The sequence below is a fragment of the Caretta caretta genome, chromosome 2 (genome assembly GCF_965140235.1).
Source record: "Caretta caretta isolate rCarCar2 chromosome 2, rCarCar1.hap1, whole genome shotgun sequence".
Classification (NCBI taxonomy): domain Eukaryota; kingdom Metazoa; phylum Chordata; order Testudines; family Cheloniidae; genus Caretta; species Caretta caretta.
Window position 1 is genome coordinate 224,150,526 of NC_134207.1, and position 20,353 is coordinate 224,170,878.

The 20,353-nt window shown below is 40.9% G+C and overlaps 1 protein-coding gene across 1 annotated transcript; it reads left to right on the forward strand.

Annotated features, from left to right (window-relative positions):
- Window positions 1-1,025: 1,025 nt before the first annotated feature.
- Window positions 1,026-19,175, forward strand: LOC125631435 (sterile alpha motif domain-containing protein 9). The gene is made up of 3 exons (XM_048838147.2): window positions 1,026-1,384; window positions 5,393-5,471; window positions 10,670-19,175. The coding sequence occupies exons 2-3, from the start codon at window positions 5,458-5,460 to the stop codon at window positions 15,489-15,491; spliced, it is 4,836 nt and encodes a 1,611-aa protein (XP_048694104.1). The 5' UTR covers window positions 1,026-1,384; window positions 5,393-5,457; the 3' UTR covers window positions 15,492-19,175.
- Window positions 19,176-20,353: the final 1,178 nt, after the last annotated feature.

The following is a 20,353-nucleotide window of genomic DNA, read 5'->3' on the forward strand; positions in this document are numbered from 1 at the left end:
TCAGGATAAGCTCAGTGACCTGCTCCCCGCATCCGAGCCTTGGGTTTTAGCCACCGCTGGCAGTGCTCCCTCAATCTCTGGGCTACCATCCAGGGCCAGGCCCCCCTACACATATTTCTCTACATGAAAGCAACAGCGATGCATCTCCTCCATGATATCCAAATAATCAAGGATGGCAGCCTTGACTCTGGGGTAATCCTGAGCAGTCATTGGGTCAAGCCCCAGGTAGGTGGACTGCGCTGGTCCAGTCAGATGGGGGCTAACAAGATGGCCCACGGTCGGAGGCCACTGCACTGCTACCAGCACCTGCTCAGTGATAGTAAGGAATGCCTGAAGGTCATCACCAAGGCCATTTTCATAAGCTTCATTGGGATCGGCCAGTGGGATGGGGTTCAACGTCTGAGCTGTCGGACTTCCCATTGCCTTCCGGACACTGGAGAAAAGACAGCATTTGTTGCACCAAACATTGCTGCTGGACCTGTTGTTGGTCCACTAGGTCTTTAATCAGTGGTTGCAGCTGTGTGACGAAAGATTTTGCCTCAGTTGTTCGAATTACCTTAAAATTTAAGGTTTGCAGAAAAACCTTGGGAGGGGGTTTAAAATTAAAAAAAAATTATAACTTGCTTAATTGGACATAAAAGAGTGGTGGTAGTGTCAGGATCCTTTGGGGTTCTCACGGCGGGGTAAGGCTAGGTCCCAGAGTCAAGGATTGGAGTGACCTAGCAGATCGCCAGTCCGGATTACACCAGAGGGGAACGTCACATGTGTTTTTAAATGTTTGGGTTTTTTAAGCATCATCACTTTGTCTTATACCAGGGGTGATTGCCCATATTCTCCACGAATTGTCGTGAATCTGTCTTCAGCAGACCGCCATCTTATGGCACTACATGGGGAGTGCAAGCATGTGGCTCCAACTGCCCCCATGACAGTGGGCACTGTGGGGTGTGTCATTCCAGCAGCTCCAGGGCTCTACTCTGCAGACAGGTCCTTCTGACTGTTTCATCCCCTCTCAGAAAGAAATATTTTGAGACAAAATCTGGCTTTGTGATCAGAAAGTCACTGAGGTTCAGAGACAGTATTTATTTACTTGTTTGTTTTGTTTTGTTTTTTAAGGGAAGATGCACCAGTAGCTGCTAGAGGGGTGAATGCTAGCTGCTGTCATGTGATTCGGTCATGCAAGTGGATAACAGGAAATAAAGTTTTAGTTTCTTGCCAGCTGTTCTGTGTGCCAGACCCTTACTGGAACAAGAAGATATTGTATTTGAAATAATTTCATCTTGTAGTTGATTAGAAGAAACAACTATTTAACTATTTCACAAGTTTTCCTACCTGAATAAACACGTTTCTCCAGCTACTATACGAAGGAAGTTGAATGACAGTCTTGGTAAGTGCACTATCAGTTTTTAGCTCTAACGGGCAAAAGATGCATATAACTTAAAATATACTTTATGCAATGCTAAACCAGCTAATGGCTTATTTTGAATTTGCTCCTTTTTGGTGAAACTATTTTGTCAAAATATTAGACTGAAGCTATAATGGGATAAAAGGTGATATTCTCAGAAACCTTTTTTCCTGCTGAGAGAGCTATTAGTAGTAGCTGCAGAAGTGATTATAATGAAATAATTTAGTGAAAGTTCCTAACTGAAAGATACTATGCTACAATAATGAGGTGGCAAACTTGCTATTGCAAAAACAGAAGATTTTTACTTACAACAAGAAATTACTCACACTCCAGCATTATTTTTTAGCTTCATTTCCTGAAATGCTGGTTCGTAAAATGAAACTGAGCAGCATTACAGCAAGCCTAGAAAATGAAACTTAAACCATCCAGCTTCAGACATCTCTTTCACTACATATTTTCCAAATAATGAAACATACAGTATTTGTTTTTAAATAATTATATTTAAATGTGCATAAGCTGTATTGCAAAGGTGAATTTTGGTTAGTGAAGTGATAACATTCAAATTACTTTCTTGAAATGTATTGGGAGCAACATTTTATTTCAGAAGGTGAAGGAAATAATCAGCGTGACAGCCATTTCAGACTTGATTCTAACAGGGAGGAACTGGTTACAAATCTGATGTTTGAAGGCAATTTGAGCTAAACTGATCATGAAATGATAGATTCATGATTCTAAGGAAAGGAAGGAGATAGAAGAGCAGCATAAGGACACAGCAGACTTTTAACAAACTCACAGTACAGGTAGGTAAGGTCCAGGGGAAGAAAATCTAAGGGGAAAAGGAGTTCAGGAGTTTTCAAGGAGGCAATATTAAAGGCACAACAACAAAGTATCCCAATGAAAAGGAAAGATAGGAAAAATAGTAAGAGGCCACTAGGGATCCAAGAGGAGCTTTATAATTACCTGAAAATCAAAAAAGAAGCCTGCAAAAAGTGGAAACATGGACAAATTACTGAGGAGTAGAAAAGAATAGCACAAGCATGTTGGGACAAAATCAGAAAGGCTAAGACACAGAATGAGTTACACCTAGCAAGGGGCATAAAAGACAATAAGAAGAAGTTCTATAAATCATTAGGAGCAAAAGAAAAACAAAGAACAATGTAGGTGCACTGCTTAGAGGGGAAGAAAAGCTAATAACTGATGACATCAAGAAGGCTGAGGAGTTTAATGCCTACTTTGCTTCAGTCTTCACTCAAAAGGTTAACTGTGACCAGATACTAAATACAATTGATATTAACAGCAGGGTAAAAGGGATGCAAGCCAAAATAGGAAAAGAACAGGTTTATAAATATTTAGATAAGCTATATGCATTCAAGTTAGCAGGGCCTGATGAAATTCATCCTACGGAACTTAAAGAACTAGCTGAAGCAGTCTTGGAACCGTTAGCAATAACTCATGAAGGACAAGTGAGGTCCCAGAGGACTGGAGAAGGACAAACACAGAACCTATCTTTGAAAAGGAGAACAAAGAGGACCTGAGGAACAGTAGCCCATTCAGACTAACTTTGATAGCTGGAAAGATACTGGAACAAATTATTAAACAAGCAACTTGTAAGTACTTAGAAGATGACAGAGTTATAAGTAACAGCCAAAAGGGATTTGTCAAGAACAAATCATGCCAAACCAACTAATATCCTTCTTTGACAGAGTTACTAGCCTATTGGATGGGGGGGAAGCTGTAATTGTGGGATATCTTGATTTTAGTAAGGCTTTTGACACAGTCCCATGTGACATTTTCATAAGCAAACTAGGGAAATGTGGTTTAAATGAAATTACTATAAGGTGGGCACAAAACTGGTTGAAAGACAGTATCCAAAGACAGGTTTCAGAGGAACAGCCGTGTTAGTCTGTATTCACAAAAAGAAAAGGAGTACTTGTGGCACCTTAGAGACTAACCAATTTATTTGAGCATGAGCTTTCGTGAGCTACAGCTCACTTCATCGGATGCATACCGTGGAAACTGCAGCAGACTTTATATACACACAGAGAATATGAAACAATACCTCCTCCCACCCCACTGTCCTGCTGGTAATAGCTTATCTAAAGTGATCAACAGGTGGGCCATTTCCAGCACAAATCCAGGTTTTCTCACCCTCCACCCCCCCACACAAATTCACTCTCCTGCTGGTGCTAGCCCATCCAAAGTGACAACTCTTTACATAATCAAGTCGGGCTATTTCCTGCATAGATCCAGGTTTTCTCACATCCCCCCCACCCCCATACACACACAAACTCACTCTCCTGCTGGTAATAGCTCATCTAAACTGACCACTCTCCAAGTTTAAATCCAAGTTAAACCAGAACATCTGGGGGGGGGGGGTAGGAAAAAACAAGAGGAAACAGGCTATCCAAAGAGTAGTTATCAATGGTTTACTGTCAAACTGAGGGACATATCTAGTTGGGTCCAGCTGGGGACTCTCCTATATCTGGTACTATTCAATATGTTCATTAACGACCTGGATAATGGAGTTGGGACTATGCTTATAAAATCTGCAGGTGACAAGCTGGGAGGGGTTGCAAGCAGTTTGGAGGACAGGATTAGAATTCAAAAGGACCTTGACAAATTGCAGAAATGGTCTGAAATCAACAAGATGAAATTAAATAAAGACAAGTGCAAAGTGCTTCACTTAGGAAGGAAAAATCAAATGCACAACGAACAAAATTGTGAATAACTGGCTAGAAATAGTACTGCTGAAAAGGATCTGGGGGTTATAGTGGATCACAAATTGAATACGAGTCAACAATATGATGCAGTTACAGAAAAGGCTAATATTCTGCCGTGTATTAACAGGAGTGTCATATGTAAGACACAGGAGGTAATTGGCCCACTCTACTTGGCACTGGTGAGGCCACAACTGGAGAACTGTGACCAGTTCTAGGTAGCACTTTAAGAAAGATGTGGACAAATTGAAGAGATTCCAGAAGAGAGCAAGAAAAATGATAAAAGGTTTTGAAAACCTGACCTATGAGGAAAGATTAAAAATAACTGGGAATGTTGAGTAAAGAAGATTGAGGGGAGACCTGATAACAGTCTTCAAATATGGCAAGGGCTTTATAACGAGAATAATGATCAATTGTTCTCATTGTCCACCAAAGATAGGACAAGAAGTAATTGGCTTAATCCACAGAAAGGGAGATTTAGATTAGATGTTAGGAAAAGCTATCTATCTACAGGGATACTTAAGCACTGGAATAGGCTTCCAAGGGAGGATATGGAATCCCCATCACTGGAAGTTTTTAAGAACATGTTAGACAAACACCTGTCAGTTATATTTGGTCCTGCCTCAGTTCAGGTGGCTAGACTAGATGACCTCTCGAGGTCCCTTCCACCCCTTCCACATTTCTCTGATTCTAACTTGCTAGGCTGAAAATTGTCTCCCTGCCACTATGTGTTTTTCCATTTTAATATCCTTTACAAGAATTTCAGTTTTATGTCCGTGATGATAAAATAAACTCCATAATAAAGCAACTTGAATCCTGAGGAGTGAAAAGAAAACAAGCAAACTTGTTTTTAGAGAATGCTATTTATAAAATAAGTGCTATACTTTTAGTATTGTTAATAATCAATAATAATAATAATATATAGCATCATAGGTTTACAAGGTACTTTACTAACATAGGGGTTGATTTTGTCCCTTCACCTCACGTAATGTGAAAAGAGTGGAGCCAGGTCAGATGGATCTGTGCAAAGGATAAGAGATGTGGAAGCAATGGCTCCATGGCATACTTGCCACCTGTTCCCAAGCCCATAAAACCTGGACTGGAGTAAGAAGAGTGGCTTCATTCTATGGCATGCTATGCACTTCTCCAGCCCTTGAAGCAGTAAGTCCTAAAATCCTGCCTGTACTTGTAACTATACAGCAGTAGAGATAGGCAGCCTGAGGAATTATGCTGCTAGGGAAGCTTAGATAATCTCTATTGTTCCTTTTTTCAGCATGCAGGAATTCTCTTCACTGAAAAGAACTAAGAAGAAAACTCTTCAATCAGAAGAATTCCATTATGGGGAAAAAAAGGTACATTAAGCTGACTGGTGCCCCTGATTCAGCAGCGGTAGCTGCAAATGATTCAATCAGGGAGTCATAATTTAGTACAAATAGCCCAAGATTCCCCTGAGCTCAGTGGAAGAGAGAGGATAATGTAGAAATTCAGTTTGGTCACAGCTACTTGGCCAGAGCAAGGCACACTGGAAAGCTGTAGAAAGTTTAAAATGTGTTTGAATTAGCTGATTGTTTGTCTCCTTCTCCCACTAGTGATCTATGCTTTTTTCAATTTCTTCTGGCTATCTTTCCAGCATTACTCTCTGCTCAAGTGCTGCCACCTCCCCCTGTCATGCCTTTTCATATTGGAATTAACTGGAGCTGATCCCAATCCAAATCTCAGCTCCAGTAGATTCAGATCCAAACTTTACAATTCAGGCCCCATTTATAAAAATAATGGACAAAATGTTGAAGAAAAATGTAAGACAAATTCTCTTTTCACCTGTTTACTCTACAATAGCCAGTTGAACATACAAACCATCCGGTCTATAATTGACATAACTAGACAAAATGGTCATGAGAGTGTGATCCATAAGCTCATCTCTCTCTGTCTTACAGATGGCAATATACCATAGACAAAGCAGTTTCATCTCCAGACAAAGCAGAATGCACAGAAACTTACAAAATTTGATAGTGAAACTTGGATACTAGTTTGATATAATAGCATTTGGTAGCATCAGTTAAAGAATAAAGGAAAAAATATCAACATCAAAATCTGTAGTCTTTGTTGGCTGAGAATTACGGTCGCATGTCATAGGATGTCACAGTTTTTCCATCCCAACCCACCCACTGGTGGCTGAATGTGGAATAGCCACCACTGTGCCTTAGTTTCCCTTGTGTTTTTCAGCCTATTCCAGCTGTAAGAGTGGCCTGACCCTCTGTCCAAGACACATTCAAGAGTTTAACCCTTCCAGAGCCACAAGTCCAACAAAAATATATAGACAATTAAATCTTCAGCCCCAGTTGATCTCAGCTGGCCACCCTCTCCCTTGCAGGCAAGGGTCAGCTATAGTGAAATGTCCCCACATTTGTCTACAGGCTCCTGTGCTTCATTTCACTCCACCGCACAGTCTATGGCTGGCATAATTCTCCACTTTCCCAAGGGATCAGGCAGGCCATCATCCCTCAGCAGTGTTTCATTAGCAAAGAGTGATGCTGAATGCAGGTTAAGTATGAAATCCTGTGCACTGCTCTGTCCATATGGTTGTGTTGCTTCCAGACCAGTTCCTCATATTGCCTGTTTCCCTCAAAAACAGTCCCTCCAGGAAGCCTAGGCCCTCTGACTCCAATTCCACTGATCATGCAACATCTTCCATACCTTACAGACATTTTAATAGAAACATTAAAAACAAATTATTGACACCCAGATCCTCACCCTGTATCCCTTTGGCCAGAGGTTGCTATAACATAGCCAAGTTGGAGTCTTGCCTTTACCACAGGTTCAGCTGACTGCATAGTCTTTGAAATAGTTGGGTCTGCTCAATGGATGACCACACTGGGAGTGACCTCTCTTTGTCTCCCTACCACCTGTTTCCAAATCTAGCAAACTCTTGCTCTGTGGAGTCTTCTTCCTCCTTGTGGGATTGACCTCCAAATGGTTCTCCATCTCTGCGTCCTGTGATGATCTCTGTAGCTCTGTATGCCTTCTCTAGGTGTGGTGTCTGCTGGCTCATAAGTGTCTCCCATTCCTTTGGATCTCTTGTCCCTCTTGCATGACCCTCTTGCATAGTCATCTTGCCACTGCACTCCTCCTTTAGTCCCCTCTTTCTGGTGTCTCTCTAATGGCTAGATCCTCACATGAGCAACGGTCTCCAGCTGACATATGGGTTCTGTTACTGCTGCCAGGTGTGAAGAGAATGTGGACAGATAATTTATCATTCCTATGAAGTGCCGTACCCCTTTCACATCCACTGAAGCTGGCATGTCTCTGACTGCCTTGATCTTGCTGGGATCTGCTTTCAGTTTCTCTATGTGAGCAGATGTCCAACGTGTCACCAAATATTGTTTGAGTTGCAGTTTTTCTGGGCTGAGTTTTACATTCTTGTACCTGCCTTGTTTTAAAAATGTTTGTAGTTTTCTGTTATGATCTTGTTCATCTTCTGTATCATTTCTCTTTTCACCTACAATGAGGATATCATCCGCAATTATTTTCACCCCAGGCAGTTCTTCGAGCACTTGGGTGAGTCTTCTCTGGAACACCTCTGCTGTTTTGCTTTGGCCAATTGGCATGCATAGCCCTCTGTAGCAGCCAACTGGTGTTGCAAAGGTTATCAACATGCTGGACTCTTTATCCAGGTTTATGTGCCAAAACCCATTCCTCACATTAGACCTTAAAGATTCTGGCTTTGGAGAGTTCTGGCAAGATGTCATCAATTGTGGGCAGTGGATAGTGGCATCTTTTCAATGCCTGATTCAGTGGCTTGTGTTCTATGCAACCTAATTTACCTGATGGCTTCTTTACCACAACCATGCTGTTTACCCAAGCTGTACTGGTCTCTAAATGTGTTACGATACCCCTGCTCTGCAGACTTTCGAGTTCCTTGCATACTGGAATTCATAGTGCCACTGGAATTTTCCTTTGTGGTAAGCACACAGGTTCCACATGGGCCTTCTGACTCCAGTTCCACTGATCATGATATAAGCAGCTCCTGATCTTCCCTCAGGCTCACCTCAGGAACAGACTGTCTGCTTCCTGCCCTTCCAGCCTCTTTGGCCTTCTATCAGGCCCCTCCCCAAAGATAGGGAACTTACTACAGCTTCTCCTCTGGGCCTCCTCTCCCCAACTGTCCTTCTCTCTCTCCTCTTTTATATCCATCCCCTTTACCTGACTACACCCTTCCCGAATGCAATTAGTGAGGTTACTAGCACCCTCAGGCTCCCTTTCACGGATGGTTTATACCCCATCACTTACTGTCTTCAATGTTTAAGCATCGGCAGCTTTGCAATGGAAAGCTCTATCAGAAAGTGTAAATCAGGATCAACTCTACAGAAGTGAAATGAGTACAACACAGTAAAACCAGTGTAAATGAGATCAGACCAACTTTCTTTAGGCATTCCCAGTCTCATTGCTTTGTTATTCATTTTTATTTTATTTAAGTTAGTGTTTTGCTTGTGAAATGTGCTGCATAGACATCAATGAAAACTAAAACTTTAGCTTATCTGAAAAATATCTAAAGCAGTGGTGTCCAACCTGTGCCCCTTAAGACTCTAAAATTTGTCCCACCGGCGATGACTGTGTTAAGAAGAAAATTTGTGTTTGATTGTGAGTTGAATTATGCCCATCCCTCAAACTGCAGTCTGTGGTTTCTAAACTGAAGTGTTTGAATCAGCCCTGTGACTACACTGAGGAGGTAGGAGGTGCTACCTTTCCAAATGCAGGCCACCACTTCCTCCACAATCCCAGGAGATGTTTTCCTGGGAGCTGTCCCCTCCCTATTGCAGCTCCCTATTACAGCTATATCTGTCATAATGAAGTCCAAAATAGTTACCTCGTGTGGGGTGCTGCACGTTTTGCAAAAGAAAATTATCATCTGTAATTTTTAGAAATTCTAATGTTGTTTTGCCACTGCTCTAATGAGACCTCCACCATGTATCCCAAATTGAAGTCACCTGTGATAACGCAATTTTTTTCTTTCCACAAATTACAGACAGCAACTTAAGGAACTACCGGTACTCACCCTGTTCTCTGGTGATGCAGTGGTCAGTAACAAAGACTAGGAAGCACCCTTCTTGGGCTTTGTTAGTTAGTACATTGATTCATATGCATTTGGGATCCTGATGTTCTGATTTATCAATAACTCCAAAGCAGATAACGATGTCGATAATGTAGAGTGCCAGCCCCAGCCTCTTTGAGTCGCTCTATCCTTCCTAAGCAGGTTGTAACCCGTGATTTTAGCATTCCAGTCATGCAGATCATCCCACCAGGCTTCAGTAATGCCAGTTATAACAAATTTCTTCTCATCAGTGAAAAGAAAAGGAGTACTTGTGGCACCTTATAAATTGGTTAGTCTCTAAGGTGCCACAAGTACTCCTTTTCTTTTTGCGAATACAGACTAACACGGCTGCTACTCTGAAACTTCTCATCAGTGAGAATTTTCCAATTTCTCTTGTGTAGGAGGAGAGTGTAGGTTTGAATGCTCCATTGCCTATTTTGCTGCTGAGTTGTGGAAGCCTGAGGAAGAGCAGGATAGGAGTTAAACTGGCTCTTACTGTGCCTAGAAGAGTGTCTAGCAAATGATGGCTCTTCTCCCCACACAGCCAACCAGGGCACTCCAGGAAAAGGAAGAGAATCTGAGACCCAACTATCAGTTATAACTACTTGATTCTCTGATATAGGGATGCTCTGACCTGCACCAGCGGCCTCTAATCCTCAAGGGATTACAGAGCACAGCACATCTCAGCCATTTCTCCTCACCATCTGACAAGTCCTTCCCCACTCTGAAACACATCCTGCACCTGCAGCTGTGGTGAGACTATAATAGGAGATAGCTAGGTTGACTCTATACCTATTGGAGGATTCCCCAGCAGGGGACTTATGAGTGTTTTGTGATCCCTTTGCACTGTCTGCATGGTGCAAAAGGAGTGGAACAGAGCAGAATATTTGCCTCAAACTATTGATTGTGGGCTCTTATTTTTTAAATAATGAATTCGGCCTTCAGGCGGAAAAGGTTGGACACCACTGAACTGAGCACTGGGAGTGGAGTACAGGACTCCCCAAACCACCTCACCAGTGGTTTCCCTGCTGAGACTACAAACATAGTACCAATTTGATCCAATTGTGATAATGGAGTTTGTGGTATGAACATCTGTTGACCAACAAAGGGACCAAAGCTTCCAACTCATTTGATATAGGCCACCAAATGGCTATCAGAGACTCACAAATTTTGTTCATTATTGACCTTAATTTAATTTAAATCAGGGACTGCAAAGTGAAATATCTTTATTCTTTTTGCAATAATACTAAAGCTAATCTGTTTGACATATGTAGAGCCTTAAAGTCTATACAAGAGCGAGGCATTGTTATTATCTTCTCCATGTAGACTAAGTGTTTCTTTATATTATATTTCAGACACCATTAATGAAGGAATTAGATGGTATATGATTTTAAAGAGCTTTTAAAAACTAATATACTGTAATAGATAACAGTTTTGGTTATCTTGTCTTTTTCTTTCAAGGGCTAAAGTTAAAAACCTTGAGAAGAATGAACAACAAAATCTGCCTCCAAATATTGATGACTGGACAAAAGAACAAGTAAAACAATGGGTAACTGAAGAACTTAAGATTGACCAGAAATATGGTGAAATCTTGTTTAGCCAAGATGTGACAGGTTCAAACTTGAAGCTGTTTACTACAGAACATCTTACAGCTATAGGCATAACGTATGGCCCAGCTCTTCAAATTTTGAATGCACTGAAATTTAACTTTCTAGTTGAAAGCACAGCTCAGACAGTTAGACAAGAAGGTAGAAAAAAGACTTTTGATGAAAAATATTTAATGGAGAAGAAAGATGGAGGGAGTGCAAAGCAAGACCAAAAGAATAAAGGAAAATCAAAGTCAGCAGATGCCAGTGAATCACAAGAACTTAGATTATCTGAATGCACAGAGTCTATGGAGTCTGTGCTCACAGATAGAACAGAAAACAAGTTAGGTGAAGCAAAAGATAAATCAAAGAAATTACTGGAAAATAATCAACATCCAACCAGACAAAACTGTTTGCCATATCCTTTTGATGAGTTTCATGATAGTCGTCGTTATATACAGCACTATATTCTTAATGTCCCTGAAACAGGGCCACTGAATCTCATTGAGCCAGCACATGAGTTCAAACTGTTCACAAACACAGAGAATGCAACAGAAGAGGATATTAAGCTTAAATTTAGCAATGAAACCTTTAGATTTGCTGCTGCATGTATGAATTCCCGCACCAATGGTACAATTCATTTTGGAGTAAGCAACAAGCCACATGGGGAAATTATAGGAGTGAAACTAAGCAGTAAAGATGAATTTATTGACGATTTTAATGAAAAAATTGAAAAGTACTTTGACCGAAGTTTTGTCTGTGTTGCAAAAGCCTGCATTAGGGAACCTAGATTTGTGGAAGTATTATTGCAAAATAACACTCCATCAAATACATTTGTCATTGAAGTAGATGTAGTTCCAAGCCACACTATATGTGAAACAAAATTTTTCCATATAAATCATTACAATTTTAAGACTAAAACTTGGGAACCATCTTTATTTATACGGGATGGACCCAGCTCTAAAAACATTCTTAATAATCCAAAAGAACTCCAGTCATTTAAGTCCAAGATTACATTTGCAGCAGATCGTCGAAAAGCAGCAGAGGAAGAACACAGAGAAAAACGAAAGAAGAAAGAGAATGAGGGTCGAAAGCTGATTAGCCTACTAACAGGTAGCAAGGACTTGCTGGATAATTCCTATTATGACCGGTATATATTAGTAACAAACAAGTGCCATCCATCTCAAACACAGCACTTAGACTTTTTGCAGGAAGTAAAATGGTTTGCTGTGCTGGAGTTTGATTCTCAGTCAGAAAAGATTGGGGTGGCCAAAAAATACAGAGAAAAACGAGGTGCAAACCTTCATTTTCCAAATCAGTATCAAATGAAAGGCAAATCATTTTCTGAAATAATTGAAGATCTGAATCTCTATCACCAGCCCAGCTGGATTTTCTGCAATGGCAGATCAGACCTTAATGATGAAAAATATCAACCTTTAGATCCCAGTTTGTGGCAACAAAAGAGGGCTGCTGAAGTCAGGAAATTGATTTCATTTCTTTCACACCCAGAGGTACTGCAAAGAGGAAAGTTTCTAGTAGTGTTTCTTTTGCTCTCCGAAGTGGAAGATCCAGGGGATCCCCTTATTGAAACATTCTGCACATTTTACCAAGAACTGGAAGGGCTTAAAGACATGCTCTGCATTTGTATTGGTGCACAAACATTCCAACTATGGAAAGATCTTCTGCAAGCCAGATTCATTAGTCCAGAAGAACTTACTGAGAGATGTGTTGCTAATTTAAACCTTCCAACAGTGAACGGCACTATCCTTAAATTGAAATCTGTGACACAGTCTTCTCAGAGGCTTTTACCATGTAATGGTTCTTCTACAATTCTTCTAAAGAAGGAAGAAGACTTCATGACAGCATTGGAAATACTTTGTGAAAATGAATGCAAAGACACAGATATAGAGAAGGATAAAGTTCAGTTTTCTGAATTCAGAAAATCTCAAGAAGAGCATTTTTACCGGGGTGGCAAAGTTTCATGGTGGAATTTTTATTTCTCCTCTGAAAACTATTCTTCCCCCTTTATCAAAAGGGACAGTTATGAAAAACTTGAAGAGTTGATTCAATCTTCATCCCAGTCCTCTACACAAAAACCATCAAAAGTTATCAATCTTTATCACTCTCCAGGCTGTGGTGGAACAACCTTAGCTATGCATGTTCTCTGGGAGTTAAAGAAGAAATTCAGATGTGCCGTTCTGAAAAATAAAACTGTTGATTTTGCAGAAATCGGAACACAGACGACAACTTTAATCACCTACGGCGCAACCAACCAAGAAGATTACTTGCCAGTATTACTTCTTGTAGATGATTTTGAAGAGCAAGAAAATGTCTACCTTCTGCAGCATGAAATTCAGTCAGCTATAGCAAGAAAATGCATTAGCTATGAAAACCCTCTAGTGATCATCATAAATTGTATGAGATCTCAGAATCCTGTGGAAAGCTCAAAGAGCAGTCAATCAGACAGCATTAATCTAAAACGTGAACTTTCTTTCAAAGAGCAACGGGCTTTTGAGAAGAAACTGGAAGAAATTAAACAGCAGCATCAACACCCTGAAGATTTCTATTCATTTATGATTATGAAAGAACAATTTAATCCAGAATATATAAAAAATGTGGTCAAGAACACACTGAAAGGTTTGGACATTAACAGCAAACAAGGACAACTTATTTCCTTCCTGGCAATATTAAACTCTTACGTTACAGAGTCCACTATCTCAGTATCGCAATGTGAAGATTTCTTAGGAATAGTTGACAAACATTGGGGTAAAGAAAGTTTAGAAGACAAGATGGGAATTTGTTCTAATATTCTAATACAAAGTAAGGTGCAAGAATATGCAACATACAAAGGAGTGCGTATCATTCACCCACTAATCGCTAATTGCTGTCTAGAAGAATTTAACCTAACCTATAGGTTAACTAAAAGTGCAATAACACTGCAATTGTTAAAACAGAATTTATTTTATGATTCTGACATGGGAAAAAGAAAACTTCTAGATGATGTGCAAAGTATGCTACTTACCAGACAACGTAAAGAACATGGAGATGACACAGACACATTGTTTTCCCCATTAATTGAAAAAATTCAGACGGAAGAAGGTAGTGCTGAAGTTGAAAGCGTGCTACGTGAAGGAGCCCTTCAGTTTAGCCAAAACCCATTCATTTGCCAAGCCTTAGCAAGACACTACTACATTATAGACAAGAATTTTGCCTCTGCACTGGAGTGGGCCAAAAAAGCCAGAAAGAGAGCCCCTAACAATTCATATATATCAGACACTTTAGGCCAAGTCTTTAAAAGTCAGATAAAAAATTGGGTGGATGAAAATGGAAAAAGGAAGGTCATAACTGCTGAAGACCTGAAACGTTTGCTAGAGCTTGCTAAGTTTGCTTCAGAGGCTTTTAAAGAATCCCAACAACAAAATGAAAGTACAGACAATGTAAGAGAAGCTTTGCAGCTCCAAAAGTCTAAAAGGAGGTATGATACTTATAATACAGCTGGTTATTTGGGGGAGATAGAAACTGGTCTATACACTATAGATATTCTTGGGTGTACTCCTCTTTTCAACAAAAAAAATCCATTGTCCCAAGAAGATATGCTACAATATTTGTCAGGAAAGCATCCCATCCCACCAGCAACTACTGAAAGTGAAGAATATAAGTTTGCACTTGACCATTACTGTTGTTATTTATCTAATTTGCGCTCAAGTTTGAAAGAGGCATTTGACTTTTTTGAGAACTACTTTGTCCTTCTGAAAACAAAAAATATTGAAAAAGAAAGTGTGGAGTTCAAAATACGTAAGAAGGTTCGAGAATGTTTCAACAAATATGCAGAAATATTTTGCCACTTGGATCCTGAGATATCGGGGGACAATCCAATGAGCTCAAAACTCAGTTTGCCTCGGCAGGAGGATCAGTGCAGGAGAAGTTTGGAGGCTTCCAAAGCAGACAGGTTCTCTGGGCTTTTGGAGTATCTCAATAGTCACGAAAAAGCTGAAAGCAAAATGGAAGACATAGTGAATAAATATACATTTTTGATTGAAAAATGCACACATGCACCCCTATTGAGGGAGAAACAGAATTTCATTTTGGCAAACATTGTTCTCAGTTGTATTAAACCTAAATCCAGGAAGATATGGGCTCTTCATGAATTGAATGCACAGCTTAGAAAAATCCTACAGCAAGTAGGTCTAGAGCATCGATTTTCAGAACCTTACTTCTTAGCCACTTTATTATTCTGGCCAGAGAATCAAAAACAATTAGATCAGGATTCCAGGCAAATGGAAAAGTATGTCACATCACTGAAGAAGTCTTTTAGAGGGCAATACAAACAAATGTGTCGTTCCAAGCAGCCTATTGCTCATTTCTATCTTGGGAATAATAGAGGTCTGAATAGGCTTGTTCACAAAGGAAAAATAGATCACTTTTTCAGTGAGCTCCAAGTACATGACTTGCATTCCCTGTGGCAAAAAGGATGCATATGGGAAGAAAAGGTTGTCCAAAATCTATTGCTTCGTCTACATGGCAAGGTCGAAAATGATCTTGTCTATGTGGACTATGGAATTGATGAAAAAATCAGTATACCAGTGCGACCTGCTTTCTTAGGCCGTCTCAGAAGTGGCAAAAGCATAGAAAGAGTGTCTTTCTATCTGGGATTTTCCATGGATGGTCCAATAGCATATGACATAAAAATGATTTAAGAGTTTGAATAATTAAAGTATGATATGCTCCATTTCTACATCCATGGAGCCTTTTAGATACATTTTTTTAGCCTTAACAGTGCTTTATTCATAGCTTCAGAAGGCAGCATCTGGGTTTCTGTGCAATTCCCTCTTCTGTTCCTCCAGCCTCTTCACATCTCGTGCAGAGCTCTCTAACTGCTCTCCTACTTTTCCAGATATGAGCACTGTGGTATGATATGCCGACATGCTGATGCAAAGCAAGATTCTTGAATGGCTGATGTGAAGAAAGATATTATTTAGCCTGGAAAGAACTTTGCAGACAAAATTACCCCAGCATGGTTTGTTTTTAAAATGCCATGATGGTTATAAAGCCCTATCACCTTCTGGTACATACACGCCCTCCTATGCTCCCAGCTGTTTTTTTATTTTTACTATTTTCCTAAAAACATTAGGTCACCAAGCTGATACTCCTATACACATTGAATGTACATAGAACATTGATCAATTAGGGTCTGATTCTCCACTGCCTTTACCTTATGTAGTGATTCACCTTGTATGTTGTGGGTGTAAAATGCTACCAAATCAAATGGTAGCATTTTACACCAACTTTGCACAAGAGTAAATGACTGTACAAGGTGCAAGGCAGGGGAGATCAGGCCTTCGGGTAGCTATGAAAATAACCTTTTGATCTACAGCAAAATATATCTATAACAGCTATATTCTGACATACTCATTTTTTAGATAAACAATAACTGTAATATTTTTACTCCAGGAAAAATCAAGCATTCCCCTTCCTCTTCCTCTGAGATATCTGAAAATAAAGATAGGACTAGGGTACAAAGCAAGGATGCAAGTATTTTCTGTTTTGGCTTACAAGGCACTGAATGAAAGAACATCACTATTTCTGGCCCATTTTAAATTGATCTGAGTTAAAAATTTCAAAAGTGCCTAAGTCCCATTTTCAAAAGGGACTTAGGCATGTAGAAGTTTGGAAATAGAACTTAGGCTCCTAAATCACTTAAGAAATTTTGAAATTTTACCCCTTGTCATATATGTTTCTAGGTCTAAAGGTTTACCCCTTCTGGTGGTTTTTCCATATTAGGGGCATTTGTTTCTTTCCAGTGGTTTGTTCCTTTTTAACACTGATCACTGTTGTCATCAATGGGAGAAACAACTGAATGCATATGCAGGAAATTGCCATTTCATATGCTAGGGTTGTATTATAAATTTTCCACAAAGAAAAGTACACTAGTATGAAATATCAAAAACAGTATGTTACTGCAGTCTGAGGATTCTTCACAGTTACACTTCTAAACTGTGTGAATATGATTATCAGACTTTAAATTTATTAAGTTAGTAAAATTTACATACATAATTTTCTTTCAAAATTACTTTAAAACTCTGGATGTGTCTGTAACATAGGATGCATCATATTAAAGACATATATATATGTAATCATATAATCATATATATATGTATATAATCATATAATCATATAAAATCCAGCTATGGGATTTCAATATGACTAATCACCTGAGTAAGGTCTATTCCAGCTATTGGACAACAACCAATACCTGATGCTTCAGAGTAAGGTGAAAAAACAAACCTATAGTACATCTAGCCAGTTGTACAAAATACCACATGAAAGGAAATCCTTCCTGACCCCTTGCAGGCTATCAATGTTTGCCCTGAATCATGATGGGATTAATTAATTACCCATAGGTTTTATAGGATTTTTAATTTTTATAACTTCAAATATTACTTTGAAATATACACCTGCAACATTACTCTGCAATAGTATAACCCTTTTATAGCTGCAAATATTGGTACCGTATTTGGAATGTTTATAAAATTATAAAACTTTTAAAAATTCAGTCAGATTGTTTCTCTTTAGCTTCCTAGAGACGTGAATATTACAATTTGATTGTATGCTGTTTGGAGTACTTCCTTTTACTCATTTGTTAATTTCATCCAGTGACCTCTTGTTCTTGTATTATGGGATAAAGTAAAAGGAAGAGTCTGATCAATATTCACTGATTGATAATAGTTTAAGTTAAACTTGATAATAGCTTAGCGTAATCTTTTCACCAACGTATCCAAAAAGGTATCCAAAAATCTGATATATCTTATATACTCATTCATAAGCTGAATTTTTTTAGTAAAAAAGGGAAGCATCAGAGAAGGGGGTCGGTTTATGAACGGGTATAGAGAGGGAGAGGTGGGACACAGCCCCTCCCCCCAACAGAGGGAGTAAGGAGAGGCAACACAGCCAGCAGAGCCAGAAGGGAAGAGGCGGGGCCAGAGTCTCTCTGCTTCTGGCCACGCTGCTCTCCCCCCAGCCTCTGAAGCAGCTGCAGCTCTGGGGCTGGCAGGTTGTGGCTGCGCCGCCCTGCCCCGCCTGCTGGAGCAGGCTGTGCCCGCACCACCCAGCCCGCTGGAGCACGCTGCGGCCGTGCCACCCGGCTCAGCCCACGGGAACATGCTTCGGCCGCGCTGCCCTGCCATGCCGCCCAGCCTGCTGGAGCAGCTCCAGCCAGGCCAGCTAAGGTGGGAAGGGATGGGATGGGGAGAGTGTGGGGGTCCCGGGCTACGGGTGGGGTCATGTGGGGGGTGGTCACAGGGGTTACTACCCTGACCCCCCAGCTTCTCCCCCCAAAAAAATTTCCCCACCAGTTGCTGTCCCGGCCCACCAGGGTAAGCAGCTGGCGGGCTGGGACACTTTGTTTACTTAGGTTTACTTCCGTGCCTGCGGACGCTCAAGGTAAACAAACCATTTCTGCCCACCAGTGGCTTATCCTGACGGCTCGGGAGCCAAAGTTTGCCGAAGCCTGAATTATAGGGTCAGCTTATGAATGGGTCATAAAATTTTTCCATTTTTACTTATCCATCTTGAGGGGGTCGTCTTATAAATGAACCAGCTTATGATTGAGTATATATGGTAGTTGCCAAATGCCACATGCATAAGAAAACCTGGACATATTTATGCATTAGTGAATTGTTTACGAATGCTAAACATCAAGGCCCAGATCCTGAAAGGTATATAGGTACTGAACACCCAGTGAAATCAATGGAAGTTCAGTATCTAAATACTTCTGAGGATCTGGGCTTAAGCAATTCTCGAGCTTACTGGAGCTTTTTTGGTATTTTGTTTGTTTAGGGGTTATTTATATTTCTCATGAGTTGACTTCCAGCTCTCTGGAAATCATGTACTGTGCAAATTAATATTTGTTACATCTTATGTGGATTTGCCTGAAGTTTTCCTTGCTCATTCAGAAACATGGTATTTAAAAAAAAGGGAATTTGGGATTTTGAAATCCACAATGTTGTTTTTGAATGTCGTTAATGTGTGTGCTTTGCGCTATACCTTTGACTGTGGGTATTGCTTAAGTCAGTATTTAAGTGGTTGATGAATATGTGCAAGTGTTCCACTGAGGAGTATGTAACCCTTCTGCCCGTCAGAGTTGGCAGCAACAAGGGCCGGGTTCAATATCTAGGGGATCCATTCCAATAACACAATGCAAACCGGCTCGAGCCCCCACCCAGTGACCTGGGACAAATATATACCACCCCCGCTGGGCGCCTCCAAGAGGCAATACTTCCCCTTTCGCAAGCAAATAGTCTGAGTGTAGCAAAAAGCCTTTTCATAACAGAGAGAAACAATGTGGCATTATGTTGGGGAAACACCACCAACAGGATTCATAACACAACCCATGAGCAAAAAAAACCCAGCCCAAGCAAATTGGGGCATGCCCCTTTCCCTTTGGTTCTTGAGTCCAGCAACCCCAAATCACCCAAAGTCCCAAAAGTCCAATGACCCAAAAGTCTCTGTCCCTGGTCAGAGCAGCCCCAGAGTTCGAAAGTTTATTTGCGGAGCTTTACCTCCCAACCTGGGTGGAGATGGGACAGGGGTAAGAGGCACCTTATATGATCTGAAGCTGACCACTCCATAGGCCTTCGCTTCGCTCAGCTCTGCGGCCCACAAGCAGCTCCTGCCGTCCCATGAACTGCTCCACCAGCCGGTCCACAAACTGCTCTGCGTCCCACAAGCAGCTCCCACCGTCCTACGAACTGCTCCACCAGCCTGTCCACAAGGCACTCCAGCCGTCCCACAAACTGCTCCACAATATATCTTCAGGCTCCTCCACTACTTAACACAACACTCAGTGATTTCAGCTCTTAGTCAGTTCAGCTCTTTAGTGAATTCAGCTTGCAGTAGGGGAGCCTCAGTGCTGGTGCACCATTAGCCCAAAATGAGCTCAGCAGCCTGTAACTAGACTCCTAATGGAATCAAAATTAGCTCTGATATTCCACAGTGGAGAGAGGAGGAAGTGCAATTAGCATGTAAGGCCCTCACCAAGGGGCCCATGCCACCAAGTATTAATACTTGTCTCCAGTCACAAAGTTTTAAAACCCATGACCCTTGCCTAGCGAGTGCTACTTAGTTGATGGTGAGTCCCTCCATCATAACAAAAGGCCAAGTACAGTTCCAAGCACAGTTCCCATAATCAGGGTAATAACAATTTATTCTTCCTGCCCCAATAACAGAGAGACTGGGGATCCCACAGCAGCCAAAGTGACCATTTGGGCAGCTATGGCCTCATTCTAGGCGGGGTGGGTGTGCCTATGCAAATGAGATCAGCCCCTGAAGTTCTTTTCCACAACTTGCCACACCTCACCACCAGATGTCAGGGTGGAGCTCATCCTGACACTGCTTACAAGTAAATCCAGCCCACTCCTCAATACCTGGTAGCAGAACCAGTCTAGGCCAAGGAGGGAATGGGTTTGAGGAGCAGCACATAAGGAATCTGATTCAAAGCTCAGTGAAGTCAATGGGAACCAGCTCCTCAGCTGGTGTAAATTATCATATCTCCATTGACTTC